The 17,666-nt window shown below is 36.9% G+C and overlaps 2 protein-coding genes across 2 annotated transcripts; both read left to right on the top strand.

Annotated features, from left to right (window-relative positions):
* Window positions 1-9,884: 9,884 nt before the first annotated feature.
* On the top strand, window positions 9,885-13,623 carry LOC142547808 (acetate--CoA ligase CCL3-like). The gene is made up of 3 exons (XM_075656276.1): window positions 9,885-10,200; window positions 10,499-11,089; window positions 12,564-13,623. The coding sequence occupies exons 1-3, from the start codon at window positions 9,982-9,984 to the stop codon at window positions 13,458-13,460; spliced, it is 1,707 nt and encodes a 568-aa protein (XP_075512391.1). The 5' UTR covers window positions 9,885-9,981; the 3' UTR covers window positions 13,461-13,623.
* A 1,645-nt stretch (window positions 13,624-15,268) lies between these two features.
* LOC142544495 (uncharacterized) lies at window positions 15,269-16,432 on the top strand. Its single transcript, XM_075651538.1, has 2 exons — window positions 15,269-15,919; window positions 16,013-16,432. Exons 1-2 carry the CDS (start codon window positions 15,269-15,271, stop codon window positions 16,430-16,432), a joined length of 1,071 nt encoding a protein of 356 aa, XP_075507653.1.
* The last annotated feature ends 1,234 nt before the right edge of the window (window positions 16,433-17,666 follow it).

Below are 17,666 nucleotides of genomic sequence, written 5' to 3' on the forward strand. Positions count from 1 at the left end.
AGTAATGTTATGAAGGAATAGAAGAATTCAAACCAAGAATAGGAGTCCATGTAATCTTTGTAAGCTTCAGTTTATAAAATTTTAGAAAAATATTATTTGGGGACTATACGAGGTAATTGCGAAAGTTGAGAAAATAAGTAAAGAGAAAGAATTTCATTTTTGGGTTGACACTGCAATTGTTGTAATGGTAAAGGTCCAGAAACCTCTATTTTTGAATGTTGTCGCTAAACCTTATAAGGATGAATTCATTTGGAGAAATATTTAAAGTTATTAAGAAACAACTCGTAGTGTACTAAAATAGTTAATTCTTTTTTATTATGAAATTGAGAATCTAAGTTCTAATTGGTGATCAAGAGTATAGTTGTTACTAGGAGATAATTATTTTGGGACCAATTGAAAATATGCATTGGGATTATTTCGTAAGTTCTATTAGGTAAATAATAATGATTTTATGGATGATAGGTTCTGTGGACTAAGAGGTTTATGATAATAGATGGAACTGAAGCCTCATAAATAAATTTTCAAGTTCCAATATATGAAATATAATTTTTTGGTCAATGATTTACCTTGTGAATATTAAGTTTGTATTTTAGGAATGCTAAACATTTAAATTGAGATATATAAGACCTTGAATTATCTTGACTACAGTAAGTTATGGAATGAGATTTCCGGGATAAGGAAATTACTCTACCTTTTGGGATAACAATTTGATAATTACCTTACGTGAAATAAATCACAGAATATAGATAAACATCGAGGAAAGAGTAACACAATAAGTTTGTTTTTACACGATACTAAGAGTAAAAATTATATTGGAAGGTGGATAAAGATTTTCTTCCATAGGGTATTAAGATTTTGTAAGCGTAAAGTATAGGACATTATCTTGAATTCTGAGATTTTTCATATAAGTGTTCAATTTGATAGTGGGATTTAGAATCAAATCATGATGTGGAAATGGTGATTCGGTAGGCTTGAATCATTTAGTACTGGGAATGCTTGGAATTTAATAAAAAGAATTGGTGATAGGGTTAAGAACAATATGTTTGGCATAGACAAGAATGAAGTTTAGTAAGTACCAGACATTAAGGAATCTATAATCATGGATACTATACTTATGGATCGAAGCTGGGTTTGGACATATGAATATATTTTGGGGAAAATAACTTAAACGATCATGATTACTTAAGGAAGAGCCAATTAAATAAGTAATCTTTGGGAAGATGAAATAACTTAAAGTAACTTGTGATTTATAATTAATTGGGGATATAGAGTTAGTGAAATCTTTGAGTTCCTTGAGATCAAGAAATTTTGCATTAAATGTATAAAATGGAAGGTGACATATCAGAGTACGCAGCGAAAGCGTGATAGAATGCAAAATTTAAACCAAGTGGATTAAGTATGAAGTGAATGAGGGAGCCTAAGCTTTTCGATAATCAAGACTAGGCAAATTTCGACGACGGAATTTTATTTAAGGGGGTAGATTTGTAATGTCCGAAAAATCAGTACACGTAAATTGCATGCATGCAAATGATTTAATTTGTTCATTTTATTTAATTGATTTTAAATGCTCAAATGATACATAGTATACGATTGAAGATCTAATTGCATGATTTCATGAAAACTAAAGATTTTATCCGAATACTCGATAATAGGCTGGGGAAAGGAGATCAGGGACGACTAGGATACAAAATTTTTCGATAAATATTTTTGAGGCTTAATAATATGATTATATATTATTAAAATTTTCTAAAAATGCTGGAGTCAAAATTATTTTACAAGACGATCTTGATTTTATCCGGGAAACTGGTTTTGGGCAGACGATGGACTTTTAATGGACCAAAAGTATTATTTTTGAAAAATAATTTTTGTAAAATTTATTTTTCAATTAAATAGGTGTTATTGGACCTAATTTACCTAAGATTTTAGGCCCAATTTCTCCTAAACACAAAGGCCCAAAACCCTAACTCATTGACATGCAAATTTCAACATCTATAAAATAGAAATCTAGGGTTTCAAGACCCTCATTCAGCTATTCATCACGCACAACACACAAAATATTTTCAAAAAAATTAGGAGAGGAGAATCAAAGAGTTTTCGTCTCCCATTCGTCTTCCTTGCAATCCACGCCAACGATCGCATATTCGATCGTTCTAAAACGCAAAGGCATGCTTCTCAACTCTTTCGATGCACCATTCAAATTATAATACGCATGTTTTACGTATTTTATCATGAAAAATATTTGAATACAAATCACTTTACGTTTTGATGACTATTTTCAAAGTTTTTATGATTTTACGCTTGTTTGAAAAACGTTATGATTCCTAAGGACATGCTGCCAATAGGATGTGTTTAAGGGATGTGAAAGATTCATTAGGGGACAATATTCATGCTGGAACTGAGCTTGGAAAGGAAGGCAACAAGCTAGGGTTTTCAAGGAGTGGTTGGGCTTCAAGGGCTCAGCTAGGGAGGAACCACGTCAGAGATCAACCAGGGATGGGGTAGGGCCCGTGAGTGGCTTGGGGTAGAGGCTAGAAAGGTCCCTGGAAGGCTGTACTAGGCGGCAACAAGAGAACGAGGAGTCCGCAAGCCCTAGGAGTCTCACCCGTGCATGCGTGCGGCTGGTCTGTTCAAGAGGGTGTGCAGCTCAGATAGGGCAGGCTATGCTGGTCCAGTAGATTCTAGGGAAAGTGGCTCGGGGTTGAGGATGGGCCTGGTGCAGCCGTGGTCCATGGTTGCTTGGTTTGATGAGGGCCGCAACTTAAGGATCTGAGGAGAGGAGCCCACGGTTGGTCTTGTGGCTAGGGACTGGTACGTTGGGCTAGACTATGTTCGGAAGGGTCCATGAGAGTCTACACAGGGGTAGGTCCAAGTTGGATCGGTGGTGGCTCGAGGGAATCGAGCTGTGGCTTTACATGCATAGGCTAGGGTTCGGATTTGAGACTAGGGAGAGAAGAAGTTTGAACCATGGTCCTCGCGGGTCCATTCATGGTTCAAAAGGGTAGTTTAGGTATGAAAAGTCTATGTTTAAAGTTTGGGAAGAAAATATTAAATTTTAAATTAATTCAGGATTTAAACGCTTCACGGTTTAGTAATTAAGAAATTAGATCAAAAAGCCCGAGTTTACGTTAAATAAAAATACCAGAAGTCAAATTTAAGCTTATTTAATCAGTTGAGATAGGCTCGAATCAATAAAAGTGAGAAAAAGTCAAAATCGGGAAATTTTGAGTCCAAGGGCAAAACAATCATTTTACACTTGGGTAGTATAAAAATGGTTGGCAGTGTCCGAAGAATCATAACGCATGCTCAATGATATTTTAAAACATTTACAATGAAAATAAGGGATTTTATGAAAAGAAAAGAAAAATATTTTGATGGATTTGAATTGAATGTGACAAAAAAATATGATATATGATTTTTGGGAATATCGTGAGGGAGAAGACTCAAGAGGGAGCCCGTTTACGGAAGAAGGCCTAGAGGGAGCTCAACGATCGGATTTTCATTTTACTTCGGTGCATAATGTCCGTCCCCATACACAATGGTGTGCTAAGACTGATCAATCGACCAGAGGATATAGCTAGTCATTTTCAGCGATCAAACTTCACCCAAAATGATAAATGATGGAAATCTTTATGATTTGATGATTTATGCTTACAAATTTATGCTAGCTTATCTTGAATAAAAGTATGATTTTAATGCATGTGCTTGTATATGTATTATTTGTTACTCATGTTTAGAACGTGCTGAGTCATTATGTTTGAATGTTGCAGGTGAGGATGACGCTGACGCTTGAGTGGATCGAGTCCGACAGTACAGTCCCGAGGGATATTATTTTTTCGCATTAGCTTGATAGTCAAAATTTTAAAGATTTTGTTAATGATTTGATTAGAGCTTTTCATGCTTTAATTTGAAGTTTAAATTTTGGAGTATTTTAAAAGTTGGCGTATGATTTTGGTAGTTGACGATTTATGGATTTTTATGCATTTGAAATTTTTTAATGCTGGCTGATTTTAAATGAATGATTCGAATTTATGAGTATATATATATATATATATATATATATATAAAATTAGTATGATTTTAAGGTTTAAAAGTAGTGGATGTTTCAGTAGTCGGAAATTCACCGCTCACCTTTGGGTGTTGATATTCTCTGTGATCTAACGAAATAATAGTACATGAAATCTTTGACCAGAATGTGAGATGTAAATTAGGGAAAGAGTTCTCTAGTTGTGCATGCGATTACACTATGAATATTTCATGATTGTATCACATAGCTATCGAATCTAATATGATACCCTCGATGAATCAATGATTTCAAATTCGATCGGGATATATGAGATGAACGGACCGTACTATATGTTAATCATAACTGATTGGTTCTTGCAGGCACTATCAATGATACCTAAGGATTCATGGGACGATGCTACTAGATGCTTTTATCATGATTCGATGAGTTTAATTAGATAATGATTTCTGACATTCTCAGAATCAGATGTTGGTGCATGGAATGGGGTAAATTATGGTAAACACGAATAAAATAAAATGTCCTAAATCACAAAGTATTGTGAACTCACGTCTAGTTGTATCCCTGAATCATTGAGGGTCATACAAGCACTAGATCATTTGTTTCCGTTGAGAGAATAAATTCAAGGAGTTAAATTTATATAAAATTACGATATAGTAAATTCAAGGAGTTGAATTTATGTTGGAATCTTTTATGTTCGTAATCTTGATTTCGATGTTAACCAAACTTGTTATTTTGTTACTAATGATTTACGTAAGTGCGCAGGAAGCTGAAATTGATCAGACCTCGAACTGATCATTTACTGAGGCCTAAACTGAAGCTATCAAAGACGTAAACTGAAAAGCCAACTGATTGCGCGAAACTGAATCAGTTCAACTGATATATCAAAAGAGTAGTTCAATTGATTGTCCAGTTGATAGGTGGTTCAGCAGAAAACCTTCAGAAGCCCGACCAGCTGATAAAGTGTTCAACTGTAGAAGAGCCCAGCTGACCAGTTCAACTGAATCAGTGAAATCAGTTCAGTTGACGAGTCAACTGATTTAACCAGCCCAAATGATGACCAGTTCAACTGACCAGTCAAAGCATCAGTTTGGAATCAATCAGTTTGCAGAACACGACAAGCTTATCGAAGGTTGAACCCAGCCGCGCACATTAAGGAAAAGAAAATGTACTATCAATAGTACAATAATGGACGTTGCAACAAAACTTAAAGACAAATATTCCAGAATGGCTGTCGGAAAAGTCGAGACACAAATTTCAAGGAACGCATTCAAACTGCAACGATCACATGTGATGAGTCTTGATGTATTGTCGCATTGCTGCTATAAATACAGATCAAGACCATCAACAACAAAAAGTTGAAAAACAAGAAAGAAATAAAGGGCACACTTATTGTATATCAGCTTACAAAGAAGCAATCAGCCCAGTCGACGGAACACTTCAAGTTATATCAGCTTAGTGTAGAAGCTTATTTCCCACAGTGTGTGAGAACACCTTTCGGGTTGTTTTCAAAGATAGTTCTCACACACGCACACACACCACCACTCAAATATAGTCTTACACAAAGACGTAAAACTTGTGTATGTAGTTTTTGACACACAGACGTTAAACAAGTGTTGACTGGAAGGTGATGCCTTCAGTCTAGACAAGGAGTTCAGTTAGGCAGTGGATAAGTCCTAATTTGAGTGGGTTTGTACAAGATATTGTATAAATCAAAGTCTTCTAGTGGATCCTACCCGAGGTGGTAGAAAGGGTGATGTAGGATCAGTTGAAGTCTCCGAATATCCATAAACATATCTTGTATATTAACTATTTAAATGTGTTTTAAACTGATTTGATCAGTTCAGCTGATATCATTTCAGTTAAGTCCATAGCTAAACTGATAGAAGCCTGAACTGATTTCCCATATTTCAGTCGATTAGTTTACACAAGTCATTAGAGTTTAAATCTATCAGTTTTTCTTAACGAATGATTATTTCGAGTGTTTTCCCCTTGGTTTGAAACTAAACTCAATCTAATTCATCGGTGTATACATTCTTAGAATACGAGCTATTGCAGCTCATTGATAATATTGTGTTTGAAGCACCCTCAAAGGTGCCCGAACCGATCCATCAATTTATGATAATTAAAATTATGAGATAGTAAATTTAAAAAGTTGAGTTTATGATAATTAAAATTTAAAGAGAATAAACTCAAGTAGTTGAATTTATAAAATTTGAGAATTTAAATAATTAAATTCGAAGGTTGAGTTTATAAACGATTTAAAAAAATAGGGTATGAATAATGGGCTTGTAGGAATACAAGTCCAGCATGCTAAATAATTAATGTTTTAATGGAGCTTAATTATTTAAACTAGTTGGACTATTCTAATTAATTAATCAAGGCCATTAATGTTAATTAAGGAACATAAATCCACAATTATGGAATCTAGGTCAAACATACAGTATTAAGTAGATAAGTCCATGACCTTAGCCTCCACCATTGTGATTTTCGAAAATCACAAGTCCAAAAGCTCTAAAAATTTCGGCCACCCCTAAGAATTTTAAGGGTTTGAGCCGCCTCTCGATTTTTGATCTCAACGTCAAAACTTCTTCTAAATTTCTAGTGCAAGTTAGAAGTGAAACAAGTAACCCGGTCTTAGACCTGATTCGAAGATTGAATAAAAGAATTTCCAAGAATATTGTTCGTAGTAATTCGACAAGATTTATCACCACTAATTCCAAAATAGAAAATTATTAACACCTTATGATTTTATTTTGTTTAAACCATACGAGTTTCCAAGATTAAGATTTGAATGTTAAATAAAAATTTTAAAACTTCATCTGCATTGGACACGAGAAACCGATTACCTAACACATATAAGTTCTCACGCAGCATCCCTTGTCATCAGCCTCAACAACAACACATTCCCCAATCGTGTTCCCTATAAGAAATTGGATTTCTGATATCATCCCGGTAGGAGGAATATTGGTTGCCTGAACCCATAAATGGGTATACAGAAAGGAACCAACATCTCCCATATTGAAACCTTAAAATTCCATGGCCCTTTCAACAGGGAAAGTAAATATAAAGGAATTGTTGGGCAGCACCTTGATTTGAATTTCTTTTACTCTCCATAACTGGTTAATGGTTTCTTTAAAAGCTGTCTTATTGACCATCTTCTTTGTAAGAAGTTTCCCCACTAAGCCTACTGGAGTGAGACTTTTCCCTTTCCCCACAACCTCAGGGCTTGCAGCAACTATGGTGTCTTCCTCTGGTGTTAAGTTAAAAGAAGCCCATTGATTAAGAATCTCGACCATAGAGTCTTGTTCCACCGGCATATCGCCGGAGCTCCAACAAGAATTCATCGGAGGTGAGTGTGATTTGTCAGTGATAAAAGACAGGGATGAAACATAAACACAACCCACTGTTGTTGAAAGTTACTGTATTTAGAAACATGAGATGACTAAACTCTCATAGACTAATCCAGAGAGACCGTAAATCTCAGTTTTTAAGATGTTTGCAAGACATATGAAACAATAATGATTCAAATACGAAATCAATGGATAACCAAAACAACTTTTATTGATTTTAAAAAAAATGGTTATGAAATGAAATACAACAGAATCAAAATATCCAAATAGTTCAGTATAAAATACAATGATAAATAATCCTAATCGACTATTTCTCCACTGTCTACTGCTTCGTCTTCCATAGGCTCCTCTTCAGGTTCCTCATCTGGATTCTACTCAGGATCTTCTTTTGCCCAATTGGCCACCATATTATGAAGATGATCATTATGATTATGGAGATGTGTGTTTTGATTAGTTAATATCTGCACAGAATTTTGCAATCCTTGAATAGTTGCTTCAGCCTGCCGACCCCGTTGGTTTTTCACCAACATGATCTACTGAATCTGATACCAAAGTTCCTGATCTTTCTTTAGCATTTTTTGGCGTAATCCGTCCAGTTCAAGGACCGAGGAAAACCTCCAGTTTTTTCTTGGCTACCTTGTGCTGCTTTTTCTCCTAGTTGAGATGATAGGAAAACCTCTATACGTTAGCCTGAAGGTGGTCCTTAAGCTCTTCCAACTCCTGTTTCTCACAATCGATAATTACCAATCTTGGCATTTAAGCGTTTGATCAATCAGTCCTGGTTATAAATGGCAAGCTGTTTCATATGGATAACGACTTGGGCACGTGTACGGGGTTTGAAATGAGCAATTTCTTGAAATAAAATAAGATAAAATGCTCGTAATATTTCAATATGAAAATAGAAATTGAAAAGAAGTAACAAATAATCCGTTTCTATAGACTAATAGGCCGAATGCTATTTTTTGTGAAATTTTCCAAAATTGAAAAGTTTATAAAATTTTATATAAATAGATAGCCTACGTCATAAGGTTTCCGAACATTTTACTGAATCGAATTTCGAGTTTCATAAGCAAAGTTATGGTTTCTACAAAATTTTCAATAGTTGGAGCAAATATTAGGCGTTGAGGCACCAATGCTACAAATTTTGGGTGCTGAGGCGCATATTTCTGGTGCGAAGGCACATGCTATGTGGCGTTGAGATACCTAATCTACGCAAATAATTTTTCTAGAGGTGCATTTGGGTGGTTAGGCGCTTGAGAAGAGGCACCTTGTCTTTGCATTTTCACAACAAAATAGGCGATACTGCTGCTCGACCATATGGGCATTGAGGAGCCGATTCCTAGGTGCTGAAGCGCTTGTCTTGCACAAGTTTGCCCGAATTTCTTCCTACCAGATTATGAATCTGATGACGCTTTGATAGCACTTAAATGTCATGCCCCGAGACCGAGACATATTGATACTGAAGTTGTTTAACAATTACACAATCATAAACACTAAGCTTGATAGTACAAATCTTACCAAAACTAGTATGTATCATAAATCATAACAATATATTTACAATGCGATTAAAACCTAAACAAAATGTGAAAGCGTAAAACCTGAAAAAATAAATAAAAACAGAATAACAAGATTGTTCTTGATTGAACTGACTTCTTCATCATCTCCAAAAATATTATTGTTCATCTTCGTCAGTTTGTTCCTCGTTATTATCTAGGGTGAGACCATATATCGATTATTATTACCAACCGCATCAGGACCATACACTTAGCATGTTCGGAAAATTTCCCTTTTACCATTTCTACTTCGAATCATAACAGTACTCATAAACTTCAAAATATGCTTGTGACACAAATGACATACTATAGCACGATGAAACGGATCGAAGAGCAAATCATATTGTTAACGATCACTTTAAAACATATATATTTATATTAAAACATAAGTCCAGTTACAAAAATAAGGATTCAAAACTTTATGAAAATATATATACATGTAAAAGTCCACTTACTTGATCTTTTTTTGAATTAAAACTATGAAAAATACTTGGCCCCAAAAATGCTAGAATTTTACTCGAACTCGAACAACATTTGTATAGAATTTCGATTGAAACTTTGAAGAAAATAAAGCAAAAGTTCGCCCTCTCATGCTACTATATTGACTCGAAAATTCTGAATCTTTTGAATAAGGATTTTAGGTGTGATTTTTGTTTAGCCCATTGTTTTTATTTATTGGTTGTCCAAAGTGAGCTGAAAAATTCTCAATTTATTGTCATTTATTCCTTTAAATGTCATTATTATCACTTTTAATAGAAGTTCATCATTTCAGCTGAATGTGTCCTGGGCATTTTCGAATTAAATTTTCCACGTCTTCACATTTAATATATATATTTTTAAATAAATAAATATTATTATTTTAAATTTCCACGTCTTCACATTTAATATATTTTTAAATAAATAATAATCATTATTATTTGAATAGGTGTCTCAAAGATTTGTTTAGTTGGTACGTCCACCTGTCCCGCAGAGAGGCTAATTCGGAAGCCTTCCATTCCATCTGTATATTCACGCATTCATTCACACACAGCACCTGGCTTGCATAACCCCTCAAATGGCGCCGGTGGAGAAAGATATCGATGACCTGCCCAAGAATAGTGCTAATTACACCGCTTTGACGCCGCTGGGATTCCTGGAACGGGCTGCCACTGTTCACCCGACCCGGAAGTCCGTGATCCATGGCTCCTTGTCTTACACGTGGCTCCAGACTTACAACCGCTGCTGCCGGATGGCATCAGCCCTCACCAAGAGAGGCGTCACCGTTGGTTGCACCGTGAGTCATTTTCCTGCATAATGATTTAAAATTAATATTTCCAGACTGAATTTATTAGGAAACTGATTTTTTTTACGAGTTTTTTCCTTGTTATTTTCAAAATTGTTTGGAATATATAAATCAATCAAAAGTTATCCGATAACAAAGACATAATTAGTTAGTATATAGCCGAATTACACACTCGTTAGATTAAGTACTTTCGCGCCATGGGACGCCGCGCAAGTGATGATGAATCGCCATGCATTGTCCAATGGCCCATTTTGTCCTGATCCACGATGCTGCACTTGCATGTTTGCAGGTAGCTGTAATTGCACCAAACATTCCAGCCATATATGAAGCTCATTTTGGAGTTCCAATGTCTGGAGCTGTACTAAATGCTGTCAATATTCGTCTGAATGCACAAACAATTGCTTTTCTCCTGGGACATTCTCAATCCGGTGTTATAATCGTGGATCAAGAATTCTATACCTTGGCAGAGGAAGCATTGTCGATCATGAAGGATAAAAGCAATGACAATTATAATATTCCAATTATGATTGTTGTAGCTGATAAAAAGTGCGACCCAAAGTCACTCCAACATGCACTCAGAAAAGGGGCAATTGAATACGAGAAGTTCTTGGAATCTGGTGACCCTGAATTTTCTTGGAAACCACCTGAGGACGAGTGGCAGAGCATTGCTCTGGGGTATACTTCTGGTACGACAGCTAGTCCTAAAGGGGTGGTGTTGCATCATAGAGGGGCCTACCTTATGGCTTTGAGTAATGCAATTGTATGGGGAATGGGGGAAGGAGCTGTTTACTTGTGGACTTTGCCCATGTTCCATTGCAATGGTTGGTGTTTTCCATGGACTCTTGCGGCCCTTTGCGGTACAAGCATATGCCTTAGACAGGTAATCAAATTACATTTTATAAAGCTCTGGCACACAAGAAAAATGGGATGTGTGAGATTTAATTGATTCTATATAATATTAAAGCTGGGGTCTTATCCTAGATTTGGATTATGTTATGGATGATCAATGTATTTTGGCTAGGGTTTGGAGGCTCGTTTCAAGAGAACATCGCGATATCACTTTCATTATTTGATTTAGAATTCTCGATATTCTTATTCCTTGCAACAAGAGCCATTTAAATAGCAGACAATTAGTTTCCCTAGCAAGAAATCTGTTGTAATTCCCCGGTCCATGGCTAGAATGCATGCAATACTAAAAAAGAAAACTAAATAAAATTCTTCTAATTAATTCCTTAATTCGGAATCTTCCACCACTTCTTCCTTGATTTCAGCGGTTTGTCCTTAATTCGTGCCCATTACATCTGACTCCCCTTGAAAATCGTGCTTGTCCTCCAGCAAGACCAAGAGATGTTTCCAGATCTTCCAAATTGTCGCTTCTCTCTTGCTATTATGAAAAATTCTCCACCATGCTCTCTTGCGATTCTGGAAAATTCTCCACAACTACAAGAACAATTGTTGTAGGAGTATCTCAAATTCTCAAGGGTTAAGCGCCAATGACAGATTCTAAAATTCTCCTCACTTTTAACTTTTTACACTCTCGTTCCCATTTGAGTAACCAGGGTTTGCCATCGCAAAATCCTTCCTTGTCTTTGTCCGATCCGTGTTGGTGTCGAAAAAACTTTGCACATTGACTAAGATGTCTCATCAACTCTGATTGGCTGTTATGGTCCTAGGTTTGGATCATGTTATGGACGATCAATGCATTTTGGATAGCATTTCGAGGCTCGTTTTGAGAGAACCCTTGATCTCACATTCACTATTTGATTTTAGAATTCTGGATATTCTTATTCCTTGCAAAATACCCATTTAAATATAAGGAAGATGATTAATTTCCCTAGCAAGAAATCTCCCGTAATTCCCGTCCATGGCCAGAATGCATGCAATATTTAAAAACAAAAGTAAATAAAATCCTGGTAATTAATTCTTTATTTCTGAATCATCCACCACTTCTTCCTCGATTTCGGCAGTTTGTCCTTAATTCTTGCCCATTACATGGACACTCACGTATGAATAATCAATCATTATTTTCTATACATGCTCGGAGGCCTGACTATTGATGAATGCACGGTGAAAGTTTATTTCTTCCTCTGATGGGCAATATAACTCGAGTTGCCTATTAGGTCATCTACTGTATAGATTCCAAGCAAAATAGTTTGTGTTCTCAATGCACTCCATGCAATTAATGCTAAAACATATTTAGGTTTTGAGTTACATATGGGCTCGTATAAATGGTCATATGACAGTTTTTATTCTTCACTAAGGAAATGTTTTTGCACAGTTGCCAACTAAATATTTGCACGGTTGCCAACTGAGATAGTTGATCTCCTCTGCCAATCTGTCTTCTGTCTGTCTAGATCACAGCTAAAGGCGTCTATTCAGCTATAGCTAATCTTGGAGTGAACTATTTCTGTGCTGCGCCAGTGGTTCTCAATACTATTGCAAACGCCCCAAAAAATGAGTCCGTTCTTCCCCTTCCACGTGTTGTCCATGTAATGACAGCTGGTGCGACGCCACCTCCTTCTATTCTTTCGGCGATGTCACGGAGAGGCTTTCGAGTCACTCACACTTATGGTCTTTCTGAAACGTATGGCCCCTCGGCCATATGCGCGTGGAAGCCCGAGTGGGATTTGCTATCACCAGAAGAACAAACACGATTGAATTCCAGACAAGGAGTCCGATATGTAGGCCTAGAAGGCTTGGATGTTATTGACATGAAAAGCATGACTCCTGTACTTGCGGATGGCAAAGCTGTCGGAGAAATTGTGTTCAGGGGGAATGTTGTGATGAAGGGCTATCTGAAGAACCCTGAAGCAAACCAAGAAGCTTTTAGTAGTGGTTGGTTTCATTCCGGTGATATTGGTGTAAAGCATCCAGATGGCTACATAGAAATAAAAGACAGATCAAAGGACATAATTATATCAGGTGGAGAAAATATTAGTAGCGTAGAGGTTGAAAATATTCTGTACCAGCACCCTGCAATATTTGAAGTGTCGGTAGTGGCCAGGCCAGATGAGCAGTGGGGTGAATCACCTTGTGCATTTGTGACGCTCAAGGCAGATGCTGATGCTTCTGATAAGCAGCGGTTAGCTGATGATATAATGAAGTTCAGTCGTTCAAAGATGCCTGCATATTGGGTTCCAAAATCAGTGATATTTGGACCATTGCCAAAAACGGCAACCGGAAAAATACAGAAACACATTCTAAGATCCAAGGCTAAGGAGATGGGACCTGTCAAGAAGAGTAGATTGTAAATGCCATATTTCGATCTTTCTGTGCAGACACTTACCTGCCGAGTTTGATGTTGTAAAAAGGATATTTCCCCCATGGTTTGATTAAAATTTCTTGTTTTCTGCAATTATTACCTCAATAACTATATAATACTAGCTTTTTATCTTTGAATTTTTTCATTTGTGTAGTCTTCTCATTTGTCTTGTTGACTCGACTTATGGGAGGGGGAAATGCTTATAACCCTTAAAATAATAGCCTATTTTAGCTATAATCTGAGACAATATCATTGTTGACAATCCAAAGGCGTTTGGGTTCGAGGACCAAAACAACCTTAAGATCGTGATAGGATCTGGTCCCAACTCATTGAGAGTTGGCTTGACAAGGCATCATATTGCTTAGATCAAACTTTATATTTAGTAATTGGACTTTTGCGGTGCTTCTGCCCAATTATGATGCTACAGTCACGATGATAGGCCACTCAATACATCAAAAGATGTTAGGACAATTCATGAGTTGTGATGTACTGATAATGAGAGATTTGGATCAACCGAGGCTGCCACAGTCTTGATCAAGAATTTGAACCTGAGTTCTTATACCAGTTTTATTGGGTGGCTCATCAACACTAGCTATCATCGAGGTTTGCTAAGTTTTCGAGGCCGGGGCCAAATTAAATGTAATGGTGCTAATACTGACTAACATCTAGCATAAATATAGAAGACAATGTTGTATAAATTAGAAAATTTTTATAAGGTCGGTAATTTAATCTCGAAAAACACAATTCATGGCTATGTAGTGCTACGTCATTATATAAATTTCTGGATGAAATTGCCTTTGGCATGGTACTCCAAGATTATGCTTGCGAAACAGACATTTGGTTTCAGATTAAGCTAGCCGTGTCGAATCCACCGATTTAACAAGGGCCCGATTGTGTTTCCATTTGGTTTTGAACTGAGCTACATCAAAAGTCGAGAAAACTTTGGTTCACGCCCTTTAATTTTTAAACCACATACAGACCCGCACCTAAGAGTATGGGGTACCGGATGCTTATTCAGTTTAAATGTTTTTTTTTTAATGGTAACCAAATCATGATTAGTTTTTTCGATAACGTCATGTGGGGCATATTCACAGTTAATCAAATATGTTGTTGTTGTTGTTGTTGTTGGAAATTTTAATAAAATTTAGAGTTTGAATGAAAGTTATGACTCATGAATATAGGAGTGTCTTTTGGCTCTCCACATTCTTGAGTTGGTTGTGGCTCATTATTGTGGAGTGTCTTTTGACTTTTCACATTCTTGAGTTACTTGAAGATCTTTGGTTCTTCATATTCTTGAGTTAATGAGAAGATTAATTGAGTTAATTAATCTTCCATGATTTTTGGTGTGCATTTTGAGGCTTATATATAGTGGGTTCATTTCCTCATTTCATACACATGATAATCTTTTCTCTTTCAAGTATTCTCTTGCATTTCATATTGTTAGCTTTTCATTTGACCTCCGTTAAATCTCGGTGATAAAGTAAAGGTACGTTTTCAGTTCGCCGTAGTAGTGTCTCGTGCTAAGTCACTGCTGGTTGTTCCGTTGTATCCTGGAAAACAGACGTCCAAGACGATCCTCGAAGCACATACAGGAGGGGACGAATCTGTTTTAAGAAAACTGTACATGCTACAGGCCTCGGTTTGGTTTTGTTTTTTTTTACACATTAGTCATACTGTAAACATCACACTTGTTTCGATTATTGCTTTATCTCTACAAGTTCGTTTCTACGCTACTGTTTTAGCAATTTTATCTAACAAACTTAAAACAGATTACTCATTACGTGGTTTGTTATAGATATGGCTACTGAAACAAGCGTGCAAAGGGAAACTGGTTATGTTGTCCCTACTGTGGCTCAAGTTGTCCCTCATGGTACCCCACGTGCTGCTGCGGTTGCTGTTCCAGCAAGTCACGGTGAAAAGCCTGAGAAGTTCACTGGTGTGGACTTCAAGAGGTGGCAGCAGAAAATGTTGTTTTACTTGACAACACTGAACCTGGCTAGATTCCTATTCGAGGATGCTCCTAACCCGAAAGAGGGTGAGGGAGATGTTGAATCCGTCAGTGCACTGGAGGCTTGGAATCATTCTGATTTCCTATGCCGAAATTATGTGCTGAATGGATTGGCAGACTCGCTGTACAATGTGTACTGCGAAAAGAAGACAGCCAAAGAGCTATGGGAATCCCTTGACAGAAAGTACAAAACCGAGGATGCCGGGGCCAAGAAGTTTCTTGTAGGTCGCTTTCTGGATTTTAAAATGGTGGATTCTAAGCCGGTTATCAGTCAAGTTCAAGAAATCCAAGTGATTCTTCACGAGATTCACGCCGAAGGGATGACGTTGAGCGAATCTTTCCAAGTGGCTGCTATAGTTGAGAAACTACCACCAGCTTGGAAGGATTTCAAAAACTACTTGAAACACAAGCGAAAGGAGATGAATGTTGAAGAGCTCATTGTTAGACTTCGCATCGAGGAAGACAACAAGAGTTCGGAAAGATGATTGTTTTCTCCTGTTGACGCTAAGGCAAATGTTGTCGAGCATGACCAGAGCTCGAAAAAGATAAACTTCTCTCCCTCCAACAAGAAGTTGAACCTCAGACCCAAAGGAGGTGTTTCAAAGAAGAAGTTCTTTGGAAAATGCTATAACTGTGATAGCATGGGTCACAAGGCATCTGAATGTAAGAAGCCAAAGAGAAACCGAGAGGTGAATATGGTGGAGAACATATCTCAAGAGGTTTCGAACATGAATCTCTGTGCTGTAATATCAGAAGTTAATCTGGTGGGTTCTAACCCAAGGGAATGGTGGATCGACACTGATGCCACTCGCCATGTTTGCTTCGACAAGGAGATGTTTGCTACTCTTGAGGAATCTATGAATGGGGAAAACCTATTCATGGGAAATTCCGCCACTTCCGAGATCAAGGGTCAAGGAAAAGTTGTCATAAAGATGACATCTGGAAAGAACTGACTTTGAACAATGTGCTGTATGTACCAGACATCCGTAAGAACTTGGTGTCCGGGTCGCTTCTTGAGAAGCATGGTTTCCGCATTGTCTTCGAGTCGGATAAAGTGGTTTTGTCGAAAAGTGGAATGTTTGTTGGGAAATGGTATGTTTGTAATGGTTTATTCAAACTGAATGTAATGGCTATTAAGCCTGTGATGAATAAAGTTAATACCTTTGCTTACTTGGTTGAGTCTTCTTGTTTATGGCATGGTAGACTTGGACACGTTAATTACGATACAATTCGTAGACTAATTAACATGAAAAGCATTCCTGCATTCCAAATTGATAAACAACACAAATGTGAAACTTGTGTTGAGGCAAAACTAACGAGATCATCTTTTTGAACTATTGAAAGAAATACTGAACCACTTGATCTAATTTACAGTGATATATGTGATCTAAAAAGTGTGCAAACTCGTGGTGGAAATAAATACTTCATCACTTTTGTTGACGATAACACAAAATTTTGTTATGTGTATCTCCTCAAAAGTAAGGATGAAGCTATTGACAAATTTGTCCAATATAAGAGTGAAGTTGAAAACCAACTTAGCAAGAAAATTAAGGTGCTAAGAAGTGATCATGGAGGTGAATATGAATCACCATTTGCTGAGTTTTGTGCTCAACACGGTATCAAACACGAAAGAACTGCACCTTATTCTCCTCAGCAAAATGGCATTGCAGAGAGAAAGAATCGCACATTGAAAGAAATGATGAATGCGTTGTTATTAAGTTCTGGTTTACCACAGAACTTGTGAGGGAAAGCTATTCTAACAGCTAATTACCTTTTAAATAAGATACCCCGAAAGAAGCTAGATAAGAGTCCATACGAGTTATGGAATGGTAGAAGTCCTTCTTACCAATACTTGCGAGTGTGGGGGTGTCTTGCTAAGGTAGCAGTACCCACTCCAAAGAAAGTAAAGATAGGTCCAAAAACTGTTGATTGTATTTTCATTGGATATGCTCAAAACAGTACTGCGTATCGTTTTCTTGTACATGAATCTCAAATACCTGATATTCATAAGAATACGATAATGGAATAAAGAAATGCTTCGTTCTTTGAACATATGTTTCCATACAAATCTAAGGAAGAACCAAGTTCATCCAAAAGATCGTATGAGACAATTGATAAAGAACAAGAGCTTGATCAAGATATTGAACCTAGACGTAGCAAGAGAGCTAGGACTGAGAAATCCTTTGG

The sequence above is a fragment of the Primulina tabacum genome, chromosome 5 (assembly GCF_025594145.1).
Source record: "Primulina tabacum isolate GXHZ01 chromosome 5, ASM2559414v2, whole genome shotgun sequence".
NCBI classification, from domain to species: Eukaryota; Viridiplantae; Streptophyta; class Magnoliopsida; order Lamiales; family Gesneriaceae; genus Primulina; species Primulina tabacum.